This window comes from Monodon monoceros, unplaced genomic scaffold, assembly GCF_005190385.1.
Source record: "Monodon monoceros isolate NGI ecotype Baffin Bay Population unplaced genomic scaffold, NGI_Narwhal_1 Super_Scaffold_20, whole genome shotgun sequence".
Taxonomy (NCBI): Eukaryota; Metazoa; Chordata; class Mammalia; order Artiodactyla; family Monodontidae; genus Monodon; species Monodon monoceros.
The window spans coordinates 110406583-110422384 of NW_021703777.1; the positions used below are offsets into that span (position 1 = coordinate 110406583).

At 40.6% G+C, this 15802-nt stretch overlaps 1 protein-coding gene across 11 annotated transcripts in view; it reads left to right on the forward strand.

The window, feature by feature from the left end:
* Positions 1-15581, forward strand: part of ANK2 (ankyrin 2) — a 272366-nt gene extending 256785 nt beyond the window's left edge. For 8 of the 11 annotated variants that reach the window (XM_029235234.1, XM_029235242.1, XM_029235233.1 and 5 more), the window contains 6 exons: positions 952-1234; positions 2888-3179; positions 6089-6172; positions 6284-6448; positions 7453-7635; positions 13321-15581. In XM_029235234.1, coding sequence (XP_029091067.1) covers positions 952-1234; positions 2888-3179; positions 6089-6172; positions 6284-6448; positions 7453-7635; positions 13321-13335 — 1022 coding nt within the window. In that variant the 3' untranslated portion in view covers positions 13336-15581. Of the gene's footprint in view, positions 1-951; positions 1235-2887; positions 3180-6088; positions 6173-6283; positions 6449-7452; positions 7636-10057; positions 10150-13320 lie in introns of all 11 variants that reach the window. The other 3 variants (XM_029235243.1, XM_029235237.1, XM_029235238.1) reach the window with 3 other exon arrangements.
* Positions 15582-15802: the final 221 nt, after the last annotated feature.

Genomic DNA, 15802 nt, shown 5'->3' on the forward strand with positions numbered 1-15802 from the left:
CCAAGACACCTGGCCTCTGGGCTGTGCCCTGGGCACCCTACACCTTCTCAGGCTTCCAGGCTCTGGTGCTTCCTCTTCCCTGCATTCTGTAGTTTTCTTCCCTAAGATCACCTGGTACCTTTTTCTCTCACTTTATTCAGGCCTCTGCTCAAGTATCAGCTCCTAAGAGGAGCCTTTTCTGACAAATCTATCTAAAAAACTGGCCCTCTTTTCTTTGTACCTTTACCCTGGTTTCAGAAATAGGAATCTGCAGAAATGCAAGTTCAGTCAGGCCAGAAGCCTCTTCTGTCTTGTTCACTGCTATGTATCCAGCATCTAACAGCACCTACTACAGTGTTGATACTCAATATATATCTACTGAGTGAATAACTAGATAGATGAAGGTCAATCACACCTCTGCCGAAAGTTTTTCAGTGACTCCTTATTGCCCTTGCTATATGAAATTCCTTAACTTGGCCTAAGAGACCCTTCATCAAAAGAGTACTAACCTCAGAGTGTTGTTTAATACACGTTAATACTTGCAAAGCACCTAGAATGGTGCCTGACACATAGTAAATATTCAGAATGTGTTAGGTATTTATTATTATTATTATTAATGCTCTTCTTACCATGTAGATTTATGCCTCAACTGTCGCAGTTGATACCTGCCTATCTTTAGGCCTCCTTAAGATGCCATACCCTCTGCATTTCTTTTCCTGATTCTTTAACCCTGAGTTGGATGCTCGGCATTCATTGACCGGCACCTGTGGCCCAGTCACTCTGCATTTAATTATCTCTTACTTGCCTGAGCTTCCCTAGATGGTCAGCATCTTGAAGGCAGACACAGTGCCTCTTTCAGCTTTGTAACCATGACTGATCACAGACATGGCATATAGTAGTCGCTTAATAAATACCCACTTAATATAGTTTAGCTTCAATTAAATACTTTATTTAAATCGTTCTCCTCTGTAGGGTTCTCAGTACTTCAAGAGGAGCTATGCACCGCCCAGCACAAGCAGAAACAGGAGCAAGCTGCTTCTAAAGAGGACGAGTCCTATGATCACCCTCCCATCGTCTCGGAGGAAGACATTTCTGTCGGTTACTCCACTTTTCAGGATAGCATCTCCAAAACTGAGGGCGACGGCTCAGCAACAGAGCTCCTTCCCCAGACTCACAAGGAACAAGTTCAACAGGATTTCTCAGGGAAAATGCAAGACCTGCCTGAAGAGTCAGCCCTCGAACAGCAGGAATACTTGTGAGTTCCAAAAGAAAGCCTATGCGGTGTCATTCCAAAGACACAAGCCAATATGCAGAGGGTGCCAAGCATATACAAGCGTAAATCGTTTTCAAATAGCTTTCAGAACTACAGGAAAAAAAGCAAAGTACTTGAGACATGACTGTGACGGTGTCGTATGGCACAAGCCTGCTTGAGCCGACTTCCAGTTCCATGACCTTGGGCAAAGGCCTAAGCCCTTTGAGTCTCAGTTTCCACGTCTATAAATTATGATAATAATATACACCTTATTCATCTTACAGGCTCAAAGGTCACGGATATGCCTGTGAAACCATTGTTGAAACTGTAGACCACACAGTTATTACTCGTATGTTTGCTGCACCTCACTTCTCTGTATATGTGCCTGTCACACCCTGGCTGGTTCAGAAGGTGAACAGTGACAGTGTAGGTGAAGCAGCCCTTGTGTATTTCACCAAAGCTATGAGGTGGCTAGCAATAAAAATAGAAATGCAGATGCAACACAGATTACTCACACAGAATGAAAGGCCGTTAGGGGTTGGGGTGGGAATAAAGAGAAGTCTTCTAGAGCACTTCTGCCTAAAGGAAACTGCAGAGCACAGCCAGCTTAGAACTCAAGTTCTGGGCTTTCTGGAAGCAAAGGCAAAAAAGAGTTGTGTAAATGACACTTCTTGTCTAGAAAAAGCAACCAGATCATGAGAAAGGCAAGCATGTCCCAGCCCTGAAATGTGAGAATAGCGTGTCAGGAGGCTGTAACACAGCATCTCCTTTGTCCTTGAGTGAGTTTTGTGCTGGAGTCACTGGAACTTGAGAAAAGGGTGAAAGGGGTTATTTGAAATGAGCTTTTCTTCCACGGAGCACTGCCCCCTCACCCATCTACCTTTAGATTGTAGGGGAGAGCATAAAGAATAGGTCAGGAAAAGAGAGAAGGAAAGAGAAAAAGATGGGAAGCAAAGAGGGGCTATCACAAAGGCATTTTGGGCGTTTAATATCTATGGAGTGACAGAAAATTAGAAGGAAGGAGCAGAACAAGCAGATAACGTTTTTCTTTTAGGAGTATTATAAAGATTACATTGCTTATCTCCAAACTATATCAGTAGAAAAAGTTTCAATGCCAACAGATCTTCCTATCAAGTAACGCAGTTTTCTGGATGGATAATAAGAATCTCCCTATGTTTATGATTATGGTAACTATATCAACATGGGGTTTATATATTGCTTTTTTGAAATTTTGCCAAATTTTGATCCTTGCTTCAAAAGCCTTATTGTCTACAGATCTTTGCTATATATACCTCCTCAAATCATCAATATTACCTTGAGTTATCAAAGGAAAGATGAAATTATTATTTATTAATATCTCTCATTATTAATTATCTCTGCTTTGTAGAGATTAGGAAATGGTAATACATTTGAGGATAATTTTTATTATTTTAGAATACATTTTTCCCAATCAGTGCTAGATCAATGAGCTGTAACTGTATTCTGTATTTTACATATAATTTTTATTCACATTTCATTTCTTAGCCAAATTTACAAAACCTCTTTAGACTTTCACGGACTGTGAAGACAAGTTCCATCTTTCCTTCCAAATCCCTTGCATCAGCAGGGGCGGAAATGCATATGCTCTCATGGTATAATTGGGCTTTTCTGTTTCAGTGTGACAACCCCAGGGACAGAAGTGTCAGAGACTCAAAAGGCTATGGCAGCATCTGGCTCTCCCACCAAGACACCTGAGGAAATCAGCAGCCCTACTGAGGAGGAGAGGCCATATCTCCAGACCCCGACATCAAGTGAGCGGGGAGACTCTCCCATTGTGCAAGAACCCGAAGAGCCCCCAGAACGTAGGGAAGAGAGTTCGCCTCGAAAACCAAGCCTCGTGATAGTGGAGTCTGCCGATGACCAGCCACAGGCCTTTGAAAGGCTCGATGAAGATGCTGCTTTTCAAAAGGTAAAATCTCCTCCTCTATTTCCTTGCCCACATGTAACAAAGCTACAAACCTTCTCCCAGTTTCCATTTCTCTGATGGCTTATGTTTTCACAGAAAGGTTTGCCAAAGTAATTATCTTGGGCCAAGGGAAGCCCTCAATCCCTTTTAAAATCTGAGAACCGGTGAATCTAGAAAAAGATGATACATGGTTCCATTTCTAGCTACTTGACCATCAGCCCTAATTTTATAGCTGGAAACCCTTTTGCTAAGAAAAGTGAACCCTGGGGTAAAACAATATACCAGATGTAGCTTTTCAAAATTAGTAATCTTGGGCGTAAAGAAGACTAGTGAGGGGGAATTAACCGAGCCTCAGGTAAGTAAGTCGGCCTGCCATGGGAAATTGCTGGAACCTGCACTCTTGTTCATTAGGTCCGTGCTGTCAGGGGATGAGCACACAAGCTGTGGATATTGAGTGAGGTTTACTCCCAAAACAAATTTTTCTCATTAGAGGAAGGATTATTTCCAAGCGAAATCTCCTTATATTTATTTTAAGAATGACTCATGAAAAGGACATTATGCCTATATTGATGGCTGGTTCTAAATGTCAGAAAATCGATAGCAGCGTGAATATGCGTCAGTCTTTCCTTTGTCTTTAAGTGAGCTTTGATGTTGTGAAGAGAGGTGGAGAAACTCATTTAAACCATTTATTCTCAAAACTGGTCTGAATGGTTCATATCCCTCAGCTTTAACTGGAGGGCTTGATCCCTCCCTACTTAGGACTCCTGAATCAGAATGAATCCCAGGGAGGGGAGGAGAGGGAGAAGAATCTGCATTCCAGTAACTCTGTAGAGGATTAAATTAGATATATTTTTCCTTTTTGGATTCAAAAACATATGTCGAAGTATTTTTAAAGCATGAATATACATCTTTTAGGAAAGAATGTTTTATAAAATAGTTAAAACTCTGGGGGAGAAAGTGATATGACATATCTTTGGGCTTAACATCTACATTTGTTTTTGTTCACTATGAGTGTGATATCTGCTAGCAGGATTTATCTAAAATCATAGTTTAAAATTAGCGGAGGTCCAGGCAGATGAGAACTGCTCGAAATTTTGGCAGTTATCTTAAATAATGAATTCATCCCATGAATGAATTTTTATTCCAAGTTTGCCTTTGTATAGAATTATTCATCTCCAAGTTTTTGGCTTAAATGAATCCTAGTAAAAATGTTTGGTAGATGCTGTCTGGACTTAAAAGTTGCCAATTTTAGTCTAAGAATCTATAGGCTAATTGAAGCATAGGCTTGAGACAGTCATCTGGATAATTCATATATTTAATCTGTTCTGTGTATGTAAATAAATTTTGACAAGTTGTTCTGTATTCCACATTATTTATATGGGCCTGTTCTACTTATTCTTGATGAATTTCCAATTCTTAAGCTTCCTATTTTGACCCTTATCCTCTCATGACCCTGGCTTGAGGGTCCAATTTCAATCACTTTTCTTGCTGACCATATTTCTAGGCAGCAGATTCCTAAGTGTATTTAAATAATAATTTGGTTTAAAATTTACATGTTTTCCTTTAGCAGGAAAGAATATAGAAATATAAGTGGTATTTTAAACTATGTTGACAAAATTTAGTTGAGTTTTCTTTTTTTTTAATAGCATTCCATTAGGAAAGAGTGATTCGATATATAGCTCCCAAGACATACGTTTTAACCTAAAGTTATGTTCTTAGCTCCGGCTTTGGCTTTGGGCCAGACCCATAAAATTGGATTGGCCTCTGCACCTCAACTTCTCTGCAAAATGAGTCTAATACTATTCGTAGCCCGTCTTCCTTCCTCTGTCTTGCCAGTAGGGAAGTGTACTACTGGCCAGATAATAACTACAGGAAACTTTGACTTCCTGCAGAAAGTTCTGCTACAAGAGTTAAGACATTTCTGTATCTTGTGGTTGGGTCATTCTAAGCCTAAGCCCAAGAGGCAATGGCTCACAAGTATTTATCGTGCTGCCTAGGGTCTATGCTTACATTTGGTTATTCACCGGGAGTTTGAGTCCAAGATGTAACGTGGGCAAGCTGCTTGTTTCTTCTGATGGATTTTGACAGATGGGTGCTCAGACAGCTTTCAGAATCCAGAATTTGTTTTTTTCATTCAAAGAACAAAAAGCTATATTCTCACTGAAGTTTTGAGCCCAGCATGCACTGTTTTCACTCCTGCTGGCTTTTCCACCAAAATCACCATGAATAAAGCTTTCGGAAACCGGTGTGAGCTAAAGCAGAAACGAGTAGTGAGGACATTCCTTAGCATGATAAAAAAAAAAGTGCTTCCATGCTTCCACCAGGAGCTAACAGAGGAATTAGGTGAGCTGGAGGCCAGCTCAGATGAGGAAGCGATGCTAACTACCAGGGTTGTCCGCCGACGAGTGATTATTCAGGTACCAGCTGTTAAATTACTGCACGTCCGGGACAGTTCTGTCCCCTTAACCCTTCGAGAGTGACCGACCTAGAACGGAGGGCTTGGCATGCTCCTTAGGTAGTGCATGGCCTTCAGAAAGCAGATCCCGTAACTCTCCTAAGTTCTGTTTGTGAAGAAATGCAGCGGTAATGACATTCGCCGCCTACCTCCAAGAGAGCAAAGAGCAAGATTTAGCCTCTTCAGTTCCACCCACCTCACCTCTGGCTTGTCTGTTTTTGTTTGTTTGCTTGTTTGTTTAAGTTTGAGCTGACTTTGGTCAGGTTCTCTAGCATGTTATTACCCACCTTTTTTTTTTCTTTCTTTTAAACATACTACTTAACAGGATTTGGCATCTCAGCAATGCTTCTCAAAGCCCCTTTAATTTTCTAACGTTCCTGGCATTGTAAGCACTTGGGAGTAGTTCCTCAGCATTGATGCCAAACATGGAAGTGACCCTTTTCTTTCAAATGTGTAGGGAGATGATATGCCTGACATACCCCCGGAAACAGTCACAGAAGAAGAATACATCGATGAGCAGGGACACACTGTGGTAAAGAAGGTATTATCTTAAGTATCTTCCCATGGTTAATTTCAAGCCTCCTGTCTAAAATGTATCAGTACCCTGGCACTGTCACTCAAAAACAAGACACATGAATAAAATATCTTCCAGGTTACTAGGAAAATCATTAGGCGGTACGTCTCCTCTGATGGCACAGAGAAAGAAGAGATTACGACGCAGGGAACACCACAGGATCCCATCAACATTGAGGAAGGGGATGGCTATTCCAAAGTCATAAAGCGCCTTGTGTTAAAGAGTGACACTGAACAGTCGGAGGTGAGACCATCTGATTCTCCAGAACTGATTTTATGGAGAGGTGTAAAATACAGCTCACAGGAGATGGACGAGATTGCTTATTCCTATTGGCCTCACTTCTCCCCTTTATAAGGCAGTCTTCGTTTAGTTACACATTCATTTTTTTTCTTCGTGATTTTGTGGAATTTTTAGGTAACCATCAGTGAGATTTGTAACCATTATACTCATTGTCTTTCGTCCTTTCTAGTTCTACTTTCTCTTTAATTCAGTTGACTGCAGCCAAAATCCAAAAGTCAAATTTTAAAAGACAGCAATCCCATCAGTTGGCAAGCAGTAGGTTTTGAAAAAAACTTGTGCAAATGCACTGTGGTGCTTTGCCCAGTAGGCAGCAGCAGCCTTCTGTAGGGCACCTTAGAGAGAGATTTGATTTCCAAACTTCTGCATTTCAGAGTCACTGAAATCAGGATCCAGAAACTCACTTGATTTATAGTTTTATTTCTTTCTGTTTTACTTCCCTCTTTCAGAAACATATTTACTCTCTTTGACATGTAATTTGGGAGATTCTTACCATCTCGCATTCATTCACATCCTCAAAATGTAATTATTATACACATGAGGTGCTCTAAAAATCTACATTTTCAGTTTCTCATAGCTCTGACAGTTCCTCCTTTGGAGGTTAATTTTGTCTCCATAATGTCAAAACAAAGCATTTACACATGGGAGAAGAGAGCTCGTCCACAGGGTGCTATGTCTGCACTGCACTGAGCAGTCAATTTCTCAGTCATGAAGCTTCCTGACCAATTTTCGTTCAAGTGACTAATTAAGTGGTTGATTTGGTACTGTGTACATATAGTCATAATATAGATATTACCAACTGATTCTAGAGATTTCTTCTAACTGCTTCTTGTTGACAGAATGCTGTTTTCAGGGTATACCATTGTAATGTGTTTTTTAACATAGAAAAATTCATCATCGTTACATTTTGGCAGTCAGAAACTGTATATTGTATGTCCTTCATTCATCAGGTAACTTTGTCTGAGCCCAGCATTTTGTCCAGTACCTCACAATTTCAGGCTGAACCAGTGGAAGGCCGTAGAGTCAGCAAAGTTGTTAAAACAACTGTGGTACATGGAGAGAGGATGGAGAAGCATCTGGGGGATTCTAGTTTAGCCACTGATCTTCCTTCAGCCAAAGATGACTTTGAAGAGGTATAAAGCATCATCACTTTGTCTGTGTGTGTGTGGGGGGGGGTATTTTATGTGTGCTTTGTGTTTGAGAAGAAAATCATTTATCATTGTGTCATTCCATACATGTATTCATGGAAGGATGCAGAATAATTCAAGAGAGTAGAATTCCTGTTTGAATAATGTATACAGTGAAATAATATTTTACTCAACTTATTGTGTTCATTTGTGCCACCTTAAAAGCTTTAAAAAATCCATATGGGGCTTCCCTCGTGGCACAGTGGTTGAGAGTCCGCCTGCCGATGCAGGGGACGCAGGTTCGTGCCCCGGTCCGGGAGGATCCCACATGCCGCGGAGCGGCTAGGCCCATGAGCCATGGCCGCCGAGCCTACGCGTCCGGAGCCTGTGCTCCGCAACGGGAGAGGCCACAACAGTGAGAGGCCCGCGTACCGCAAAAAAAAAAAAAAAAAAAAAATCCATATGACCAGGATTCGCTTCAGCTCAATGAGAATCAGAATCTCTGAAGTCGGGACATGATTGTACATCTTGCCTAAAAGTCCCAGAAGTGACTTGCAGTCCCAATTAGTAAGGGAAAGAAATAGGTATTGTACATTATCTTTGCTAGCTAATATTCTCAGATATTTACAACGATAGGCATTAAAGAAAATTCGGGTATCTTTTATTAGTTAAGTTCTGATTTTCAGTAATTAGGAAACAGGTCCACAGTGACATCCACAAACACTTATTACAATTCAAAAATCCCAACATTCTGGAGCTCACCTAGTGCACTGTGGTAACTTAAATGGGAGGGAAGTCCAAAAGGGAGCGGATAGGGCTTCCCTGGTGGCGTAGTGGTTGAGAGTCCGCCTGCCGATGCAGGGGACACGGGTTCTTGCCCCGGTCCGGGAAGATCCCACATGCCGCGGAGCGGCTGGGCCCGTGAGCCATGGCCGCTGAGCCTGCGTGTCCGGAGCCTGTGCTCCACAACGGGAGAGGCCACAACGGTGAGAGGCCCGCGCACCGCAAAAAAAAAAAAAGGGGGGGGGGGGGGGGATATCTGTACGTGTATATGCTGATTCATTTTGTTGTGCAGTGGAGGCTAATACAACATTGTAAAGCGACCGTGCTCCAATAAAAATTAATAAAAACCCCCACAACTAATAGATTGGTAATGCTACAAATGCCATAATTGATAACCTTATATTAGCATTTTGCAGTTAAAAATGAATTGGCTTATTTTATATAATATTGAATATTTTGTTTCTATATCACCAGTTAAAAGAGGGTTTCAGGCTGCTGCTTATTGTCTAGAATGTTTTTCAAACTACACATTCTAGGTCTTTTCAATAAATGAACAGCCAATTTGAATAAAATGTCACAGTTTTCTATTTTGAATTCTGGATTTGGAACACTGAAGATATCGAAATGTCGGTATAAGAATTTTGATCCAGGGAATGGAACTTATGATGCTGGTGAAGATCATCTGAAATAAATTTCCATATCTTAAAAAAAAAAAAATCCCAACATTCTGAAAACCAAAACAAGTTTTATAAGTTAGCAGCAAGCTAATTTGGTAATAAAACTTAATGTGAACTGACATGGGGCTGTAATGACTTGGCAGTCTTTTTTATTCTACAAGAGTGAATGTTCATGTTTTGCTATTGATATATCAATGGCTTTGATTACAGGATGCTGTCCCTATCCTATCTGAGCTATTAGAATATACAGTATATACATCATATTACCTTTCTAAAATCCAAAAGGAAAAAAAATCTGAAATCTAAAACACATCTGGCGCCAAAGGTTTCAACTAAGGGATGGCGGGCATGTGCAAACATCTTTGAAACATTCTTTGCTATTGAAACATTTTGAAGTTAAATGTTACATGTATGTCCTCTTTTATACCCACAATATGCATTGAGATTATATATGAATGCATTGGGATATTAAGAGCATACCTTATTTTAAATACTTTTAGTTCTTCACATTTTGACAACTGGTGACCTTGGACAATCAAAAGATGTATTATCTGATTATACACTTTGGGCCAATTTGCCTGTTATACACTGTATTATCTGATTATACACTTTGGGCCAATTTGCCTGTTGCTTGTTTTTGCCTCTGGTCATTATTCATTGTATTTGTTATTAGAGTCTTCACTGCAGAAAGGATGCGGGTAAGGCAAGCACAAAAGTAGAAGTCAACCAGTGTAGTTTGCAAGAATTGTAAAATAATTATCAATAGAACAAATCTCCCTCACAAATGGGAGAAATTTAACAGACTTGCTAAATAAAACTCAATAATTAGATCTGCCCCCAAGAATTGTTTTTCTTTATCCTTTCAAGCATGTTTTTTTTATACTATTCATTAAGCAGAATAATAGGTTGTGTTACAGTCTATGGTTTATAATGGGTTTTGTCTTCTTTTCTTTTTTTTCTTACTTCAGGCTCTGAGTTACACAGGTAGCCACATGAAAGTCCACTCCCCCAGTTTAGTAGAGAATGAAATCCTGAAGGAGGATGGATCAATACTTAGAAGGTTTGGGTTAGCATGGGGTGATGCTTTGCCAACTAACACCTTTAAAAAGTTTTCCAATTTTAAGAAAAGAAAAATAGAGCCCCTGCATCTACCTTAAAACCCCTTGGAAACTGCAGACTCTCCCTGCATTGTAAGACTTTGGTCATGTGGTACATCTGTCGCTGTGTCATTCCTGAAGTGTCCTCTTGATGCTTTAAATGTAATACTAAGGCATGATGATAGTCAGACAACTGTTTACACAGTCGCTCCCTGGGTTTCAGCAAGTCATCAATTTCGTTGAGGCCAAGCAGCTGGGATATTCCATTGCCCAGCACAGTAAGAGGAATCTAATCAATTGCTCACAAACTAATCTTGTGACCAGCTGCCTTCAGCTCTTGGTAATCATTCCTTTGAACGGCACATGGTTTTTTTTGTTTGTTTTTGTTTTAAACAAGCTGCTTCGTGACTCTGCATGTGAGTGGCACATAACATGAGCGTGAGTGGCAAATAACATGAGGTTTGAACCTCAATGCACCTAGCGAGGCTGAAACCAGGGGCTTTAATAAGTTAAGAAAGTATCATAAAAGCAGTAAGCAGCTCATATTTGTGCATATGAACAGGGACCAGCTATGAGGCTTTCCAGTCCACCCCCATCCTCATCACCTATTTGATGTGTAAACTTCGGCACTGTTGCCTTGGTCTATACCCTCACCTCTCTCTGGGCCTCTAGCAGCACTGTGAGGATTGACAGAATGTTCTCAGCTTTGCAGTGAAAAGACACAATGGAAATTGAAGTTACTGTTGTGCTTTTCACTTCATTGAAAAGAAGAGAAAGATTGTCATTTATAGTACTCTACAAAGCTATGTTTAGCCTGTAGAGCATAATAATCAGAACAGTGAAATTAAAGGTTCTGTCACGATTCCACCCTCCAACCACATGTGAAAAACAGCCCCAGCTAGGAATGTAAAAGAGAGTAATTGCTCACAGAACTTTAAAAATGCTATATATGAATTAAGGATAGAGTGCTTCTTATACTCTGAACTTTTAAGTCTTTTACTCAATCATTCATATGGAACCACATAAACCACAGACACCCTAGCATCATGAGATCTTCACATGGGAGTAGATTTAGAGATCAATTAATCCAAAATTCGCAATGACAGCTGGTGAGTTGCGAAGCTAGGGATATAGACATCTCAATCCAGTTCCACAGCTACTTAGTCATGGAAGTCTATTTGTGATCTGCAACACTTTATCTTATATGTTGCTGAAGACATTTGATCATACCCGCTGCTTGAGTCGTATACGTATGCGTATTCATAAATATATTTGTCTACATGTGTGAGCACAAAACACCAGGGAATGTCCTATGATAGAAGCTTATCCCCCGACACTAATGCCAAAGAGGTTTTTACTAGCTCTTGGCAGCGATAGTCAGATATTTGCCTTTGGGGAGAAAAAAATATATGTGGATGCTGAATAGTTAGAAAACATAATCTGATTTCAACCACTGGAACCAAATTTGACCTTTTTATCAAAAGGAACAAATTTAAGTTAGCTTTCAGATACAAAATAATTCATGTGGAATCAAAGGAAAGGGGAGGTAAGAAAACACGAAAGAAGGTAGGAGACAAGATGTCCAAAGGAAAGCCAGAAGAGTGCTGGCTGAAGTTAGCCATTTTTTAAAAGTCAAGGTGATCTTAAGAAATGCATAGAGGTGTTGGAAGGTAGAGTAATGCTAAGGGCAGCCCATGGGCAGAGCCCCCAGCTTCTGGACACTAGGAATCTATAAGGAAAATGCTGGGTAAAGCTACGAAAACTGATCCTTCTGATGGTGGTGTAAAGCAAGGCTGCATGGCGTCGTGGTTACAGATTCAAGCTCTGGAATCTTTGACTTTTGGCCTCGCTGCGTAGTAACTGGATTATTTTTTATTTGGAGCACTGCTTAAATTCTCTGAGATCCAGTTTCCTTACTTGTTATTATAATAATAGTACCTGGCCCATAAGGCACGTTCACCACATATGTGCGGAATGAAGAATTATATTTACCAGTAGAGAGGAAGGGACTTCCCTGGTGGCGCAGTGGTTAAGAATCCGCCTGCCAATGCAGGGGACACAAGTTCGATCCTTGGTCCGGGAAGATCCCACATGCCGCGGAGCAACTAAGCCCGTGCACCACAGCTACTGAAGCCCGCACGCCTAGAGCCCATGCTCCACAGCGAAGAGTAGCCCCCGCTCGGCACAACTAGAGAAGAGCCTGCGCGCAGCAACGAAAATCCAATGGAACCAAAAGTAAATACATAAACAAGTAGAGAGGGAGAAGAACTGAGAGGGAACAAATCACAGTATAATCATTTTCAAGAAAGGATGCAGGAAAATAATAGTACCAACGTAACAGTACGTCAGAGCCGCTTTTCTCAAGTAATGGCCAGTCTGATGACGGGCCAAGAAATCAGTACACTGTTGAGTAGTTGTAGGAGGTATAAAGTGGGCCAGTACTTGCGTTCTGGGAAGACAGAGGAAGGATGTGTCTCTCGGTGGGTTTTTTCCTTTCCCTCTCCCTTCCCCACTGTCTCCGGATGAAGCTTCAGAGGCCTGGGCCAACCTGCAACTCTTGCTGGTAGTCACCTGCCTTTATGCTGATAGAATATTATTCCAGTTTTTAAAGACCTATATCCCATGGAAAAGTTCTCTTAGGACATTTTCGGGAAGTTTGAGCTGGGTAGTACTCTTAAGGATTAAGCTGGCAGCTAAGGTATTTTAAATAAATTAAATCAAAAACTGTTTTTCTTAGCCTGTCAAAAATTATGTATGGAATCGCTATTTCAGGAGGAGTCACGTTCTTTCCTAATCAAAACATGAATGATTGTGTGGTTAATTACTTTTTGAGGGAATCATATGAAAGCACGGTTTCATTTATTTGAAATATTTCCTAAAGGTTTAAAAAAAACTCCTTGTTCCAAAATACTTTCTAAAAATCTCATGAGTCATTTCAGATAGGAGAACCATGTTTAAAAGGAAGAAGGGAAAAGATGGCTGTACTTGTTCTACTAATAGCCCAGTGTAGAAATATCTAGAGGTTAAGACAGTAAGCAGAACTTTCGTATCATGGGTACTCTTATACCAAAGGTAGTGGCTGCCTTTTAGCAGTGAAGAAAGAATATAATGTTCTCTTGTCTGTTTTCCTCCAGGACAACAATGAGTAAAGCCAGAACCCAGAAGAGGGCTGTGGTGAAGGACCAGCATGGAAAACGCATTTACCTGGAGCACCTGGAGGATGTCCCAGAAGCATTAGACCAGGACGACCTCCAGCATGACCTCAAGCGACTCCTTCGGCATTTCTGCAAGGAGGACATGAAGCAAGAGGCCAAATGAGAGGCTGTCCAATTCTCACACCAGAAACCACACATTCACTCGATATGCAACTTCCCGTTTCATTAGAGGAGTGAACTAACTGGCTTGATGAATGGGATTTCCACCCTTAGCATATACACTGCATTTTGTTTGAGTTTTTCCCCATCCTCTTTAACTGTAAGCTAATTTGTGACCAAAGATAGCATCCTTCATCCTGGATGCTGTATCCACTCCTCTGTTGTGTCTGTGCTCACCTGGGACCTGGCCACCTCCATTATTCTTCTTGGCTTCTGCACAAGCTCCATGAAAATCCATTGAACAGAAGAACTTCACCTGCAGACCTCTTCAAATGACGATACCTAGGAATCCTTCAAAGAGATACCCATGTACAATATATATAGCTAAAATGCTCAGACGAGCAACATATTAAAACCACTGCCTGTCATAACTACACTGGGCATCACGGAATAAAAGGCCTCTAGGAATTGCTGAACAATGGTTCACTAAGATATTGCTAACACAATCGAACGTAATACAGTTCTCCTGCAAAAGAAGCACTTCAGACCTACCATGTCCTTAGAACTTCCAGAGTAGCCCTGGCTCCTAGTGAAAGATGGGTTCATAACCTTGAAGAACTGTCCTAACTAAGCACTTATTGCTGGTGCTGGCCAGCTGTGATTTATGACTCTCCAGCAGCCACTGAGGGAGGGGAGGAAGGGAGAAGTGGCAACGAGGTGAAGCGGTGAGGTATTCAGTTGCCAGCAGTGGCATCCTGCAGCTGTCTAGCATCTTCAGGTCCTTTAGATTTGGGACATGTTGGCAGGGTATTTTAAAAAGCTATAACTACTGTAGTTTTCCAGTTTTCATTGCTGCTTTAGCAAACCACGCTGTCTTATTGGTGGTACTTTCTCCTGGCCACTGCACTGTAGATAATTCATTGGAAACAAGATTTGCCCCCTACACAAACGGTTAAACTCCTTCACCGTGTTGGAGTGGTTTCTTTCATTTTTTTCTTCCAGGTTTATATCTTCTCTAATACCTGCATGTAGCATTTAAGAATCAAACCACAGTTCAAACCCATCTTCTAATCACATTGATGGTTTTCATTCTTTTTACCCTGAGCAAGCACTTTTCACTTTTCAGCTAGGTCTGTTTTTTAGCTTGCAGACGAGATTGAGAAATCCTGAAAATTTTGGTTCGGGTTAAAATTTTGGGTTTATTTATTTGAAATCCAAACTCCCTTGGAAACCTTGAAGTGCATTTGTGCACTTTCCTGTTTGTTTGTTTCAAAGAAGGGACTTTAATCATCTGAGTGATTTCATGTCCTATTCCTTATTCCTCTAGTGGTGGAAGCTGTGTAGCATTTTAACATATATATATATTCACAAATATATTCATATAAACAGTATACATTTTGAGTCAGTTATTTGTTAAAGAAAAGTATATTCAATGAAGATGAAATTAAAAAATTTTGAAAACCAGAGTCTATCCTCCAGGGATTAAACCTTTTCGAATTCTATCTGGTCTTTTCCTGTTGTGCAAAAATGACTCATTGTTCTGAATGTCAAAAACAAAGATGACAAACAATGGCATTTCATCATTTCAAGTAATTTTGCCAAGAGAGAAGATTTCCTGGGAGGGAGGTTTCCCACAAGCCAAATCTCCTAAGCCTTGAATGCTAGCACGTTTGGCAGCTGGATAGGAAAGAGAGCATCTTTGGCAGCCAACATGAAGGAGGCCAATGGTGAAACATTTTGGACGTACCATGGCCTCCTTGTCTACACCTTCACTGGAGCTCAAGAAAAGCGTTTCTGTTGTGTGATTTGCAGTGCAGACGATGTCTGTGTAACAACATAATGGTTAATCCCCTTTTTTTGATTTTGATTTTTGCTGTGTAATCAAAAAACTTGAATAATGTGAGAAGAAGTGAATTTTCAGTTGATGAATCAGCATCTTGTTCCCATGGTGATAACACTAATTGAATATATCTATGAGGGCATGTATTAGTTAATGGAAAAAAATACAACACTAACAATACATAGCTGCAATGTGTACAATGGCTGATTTAATTAAATAAAATGTACAAGTGTTAAGTGTGGCAACAGTGATTTGTTCTTCTTTAGAACTCACCTGTGATTTCAGGAGGTGAGACATTATTAAAGAGATGGAATAGATGTGAAGCCAAAAGAAAAGCAGCTTGCCTTTGTTCTTTTTATTTGGTAACTGAATAGGCTCCATGCCCAACACTGTTTAAGCACTGGGAGAAACAGAAAGATTGTATCCCTGCCCTCAAAGAACTTTCATTGCGATCGTTATGCA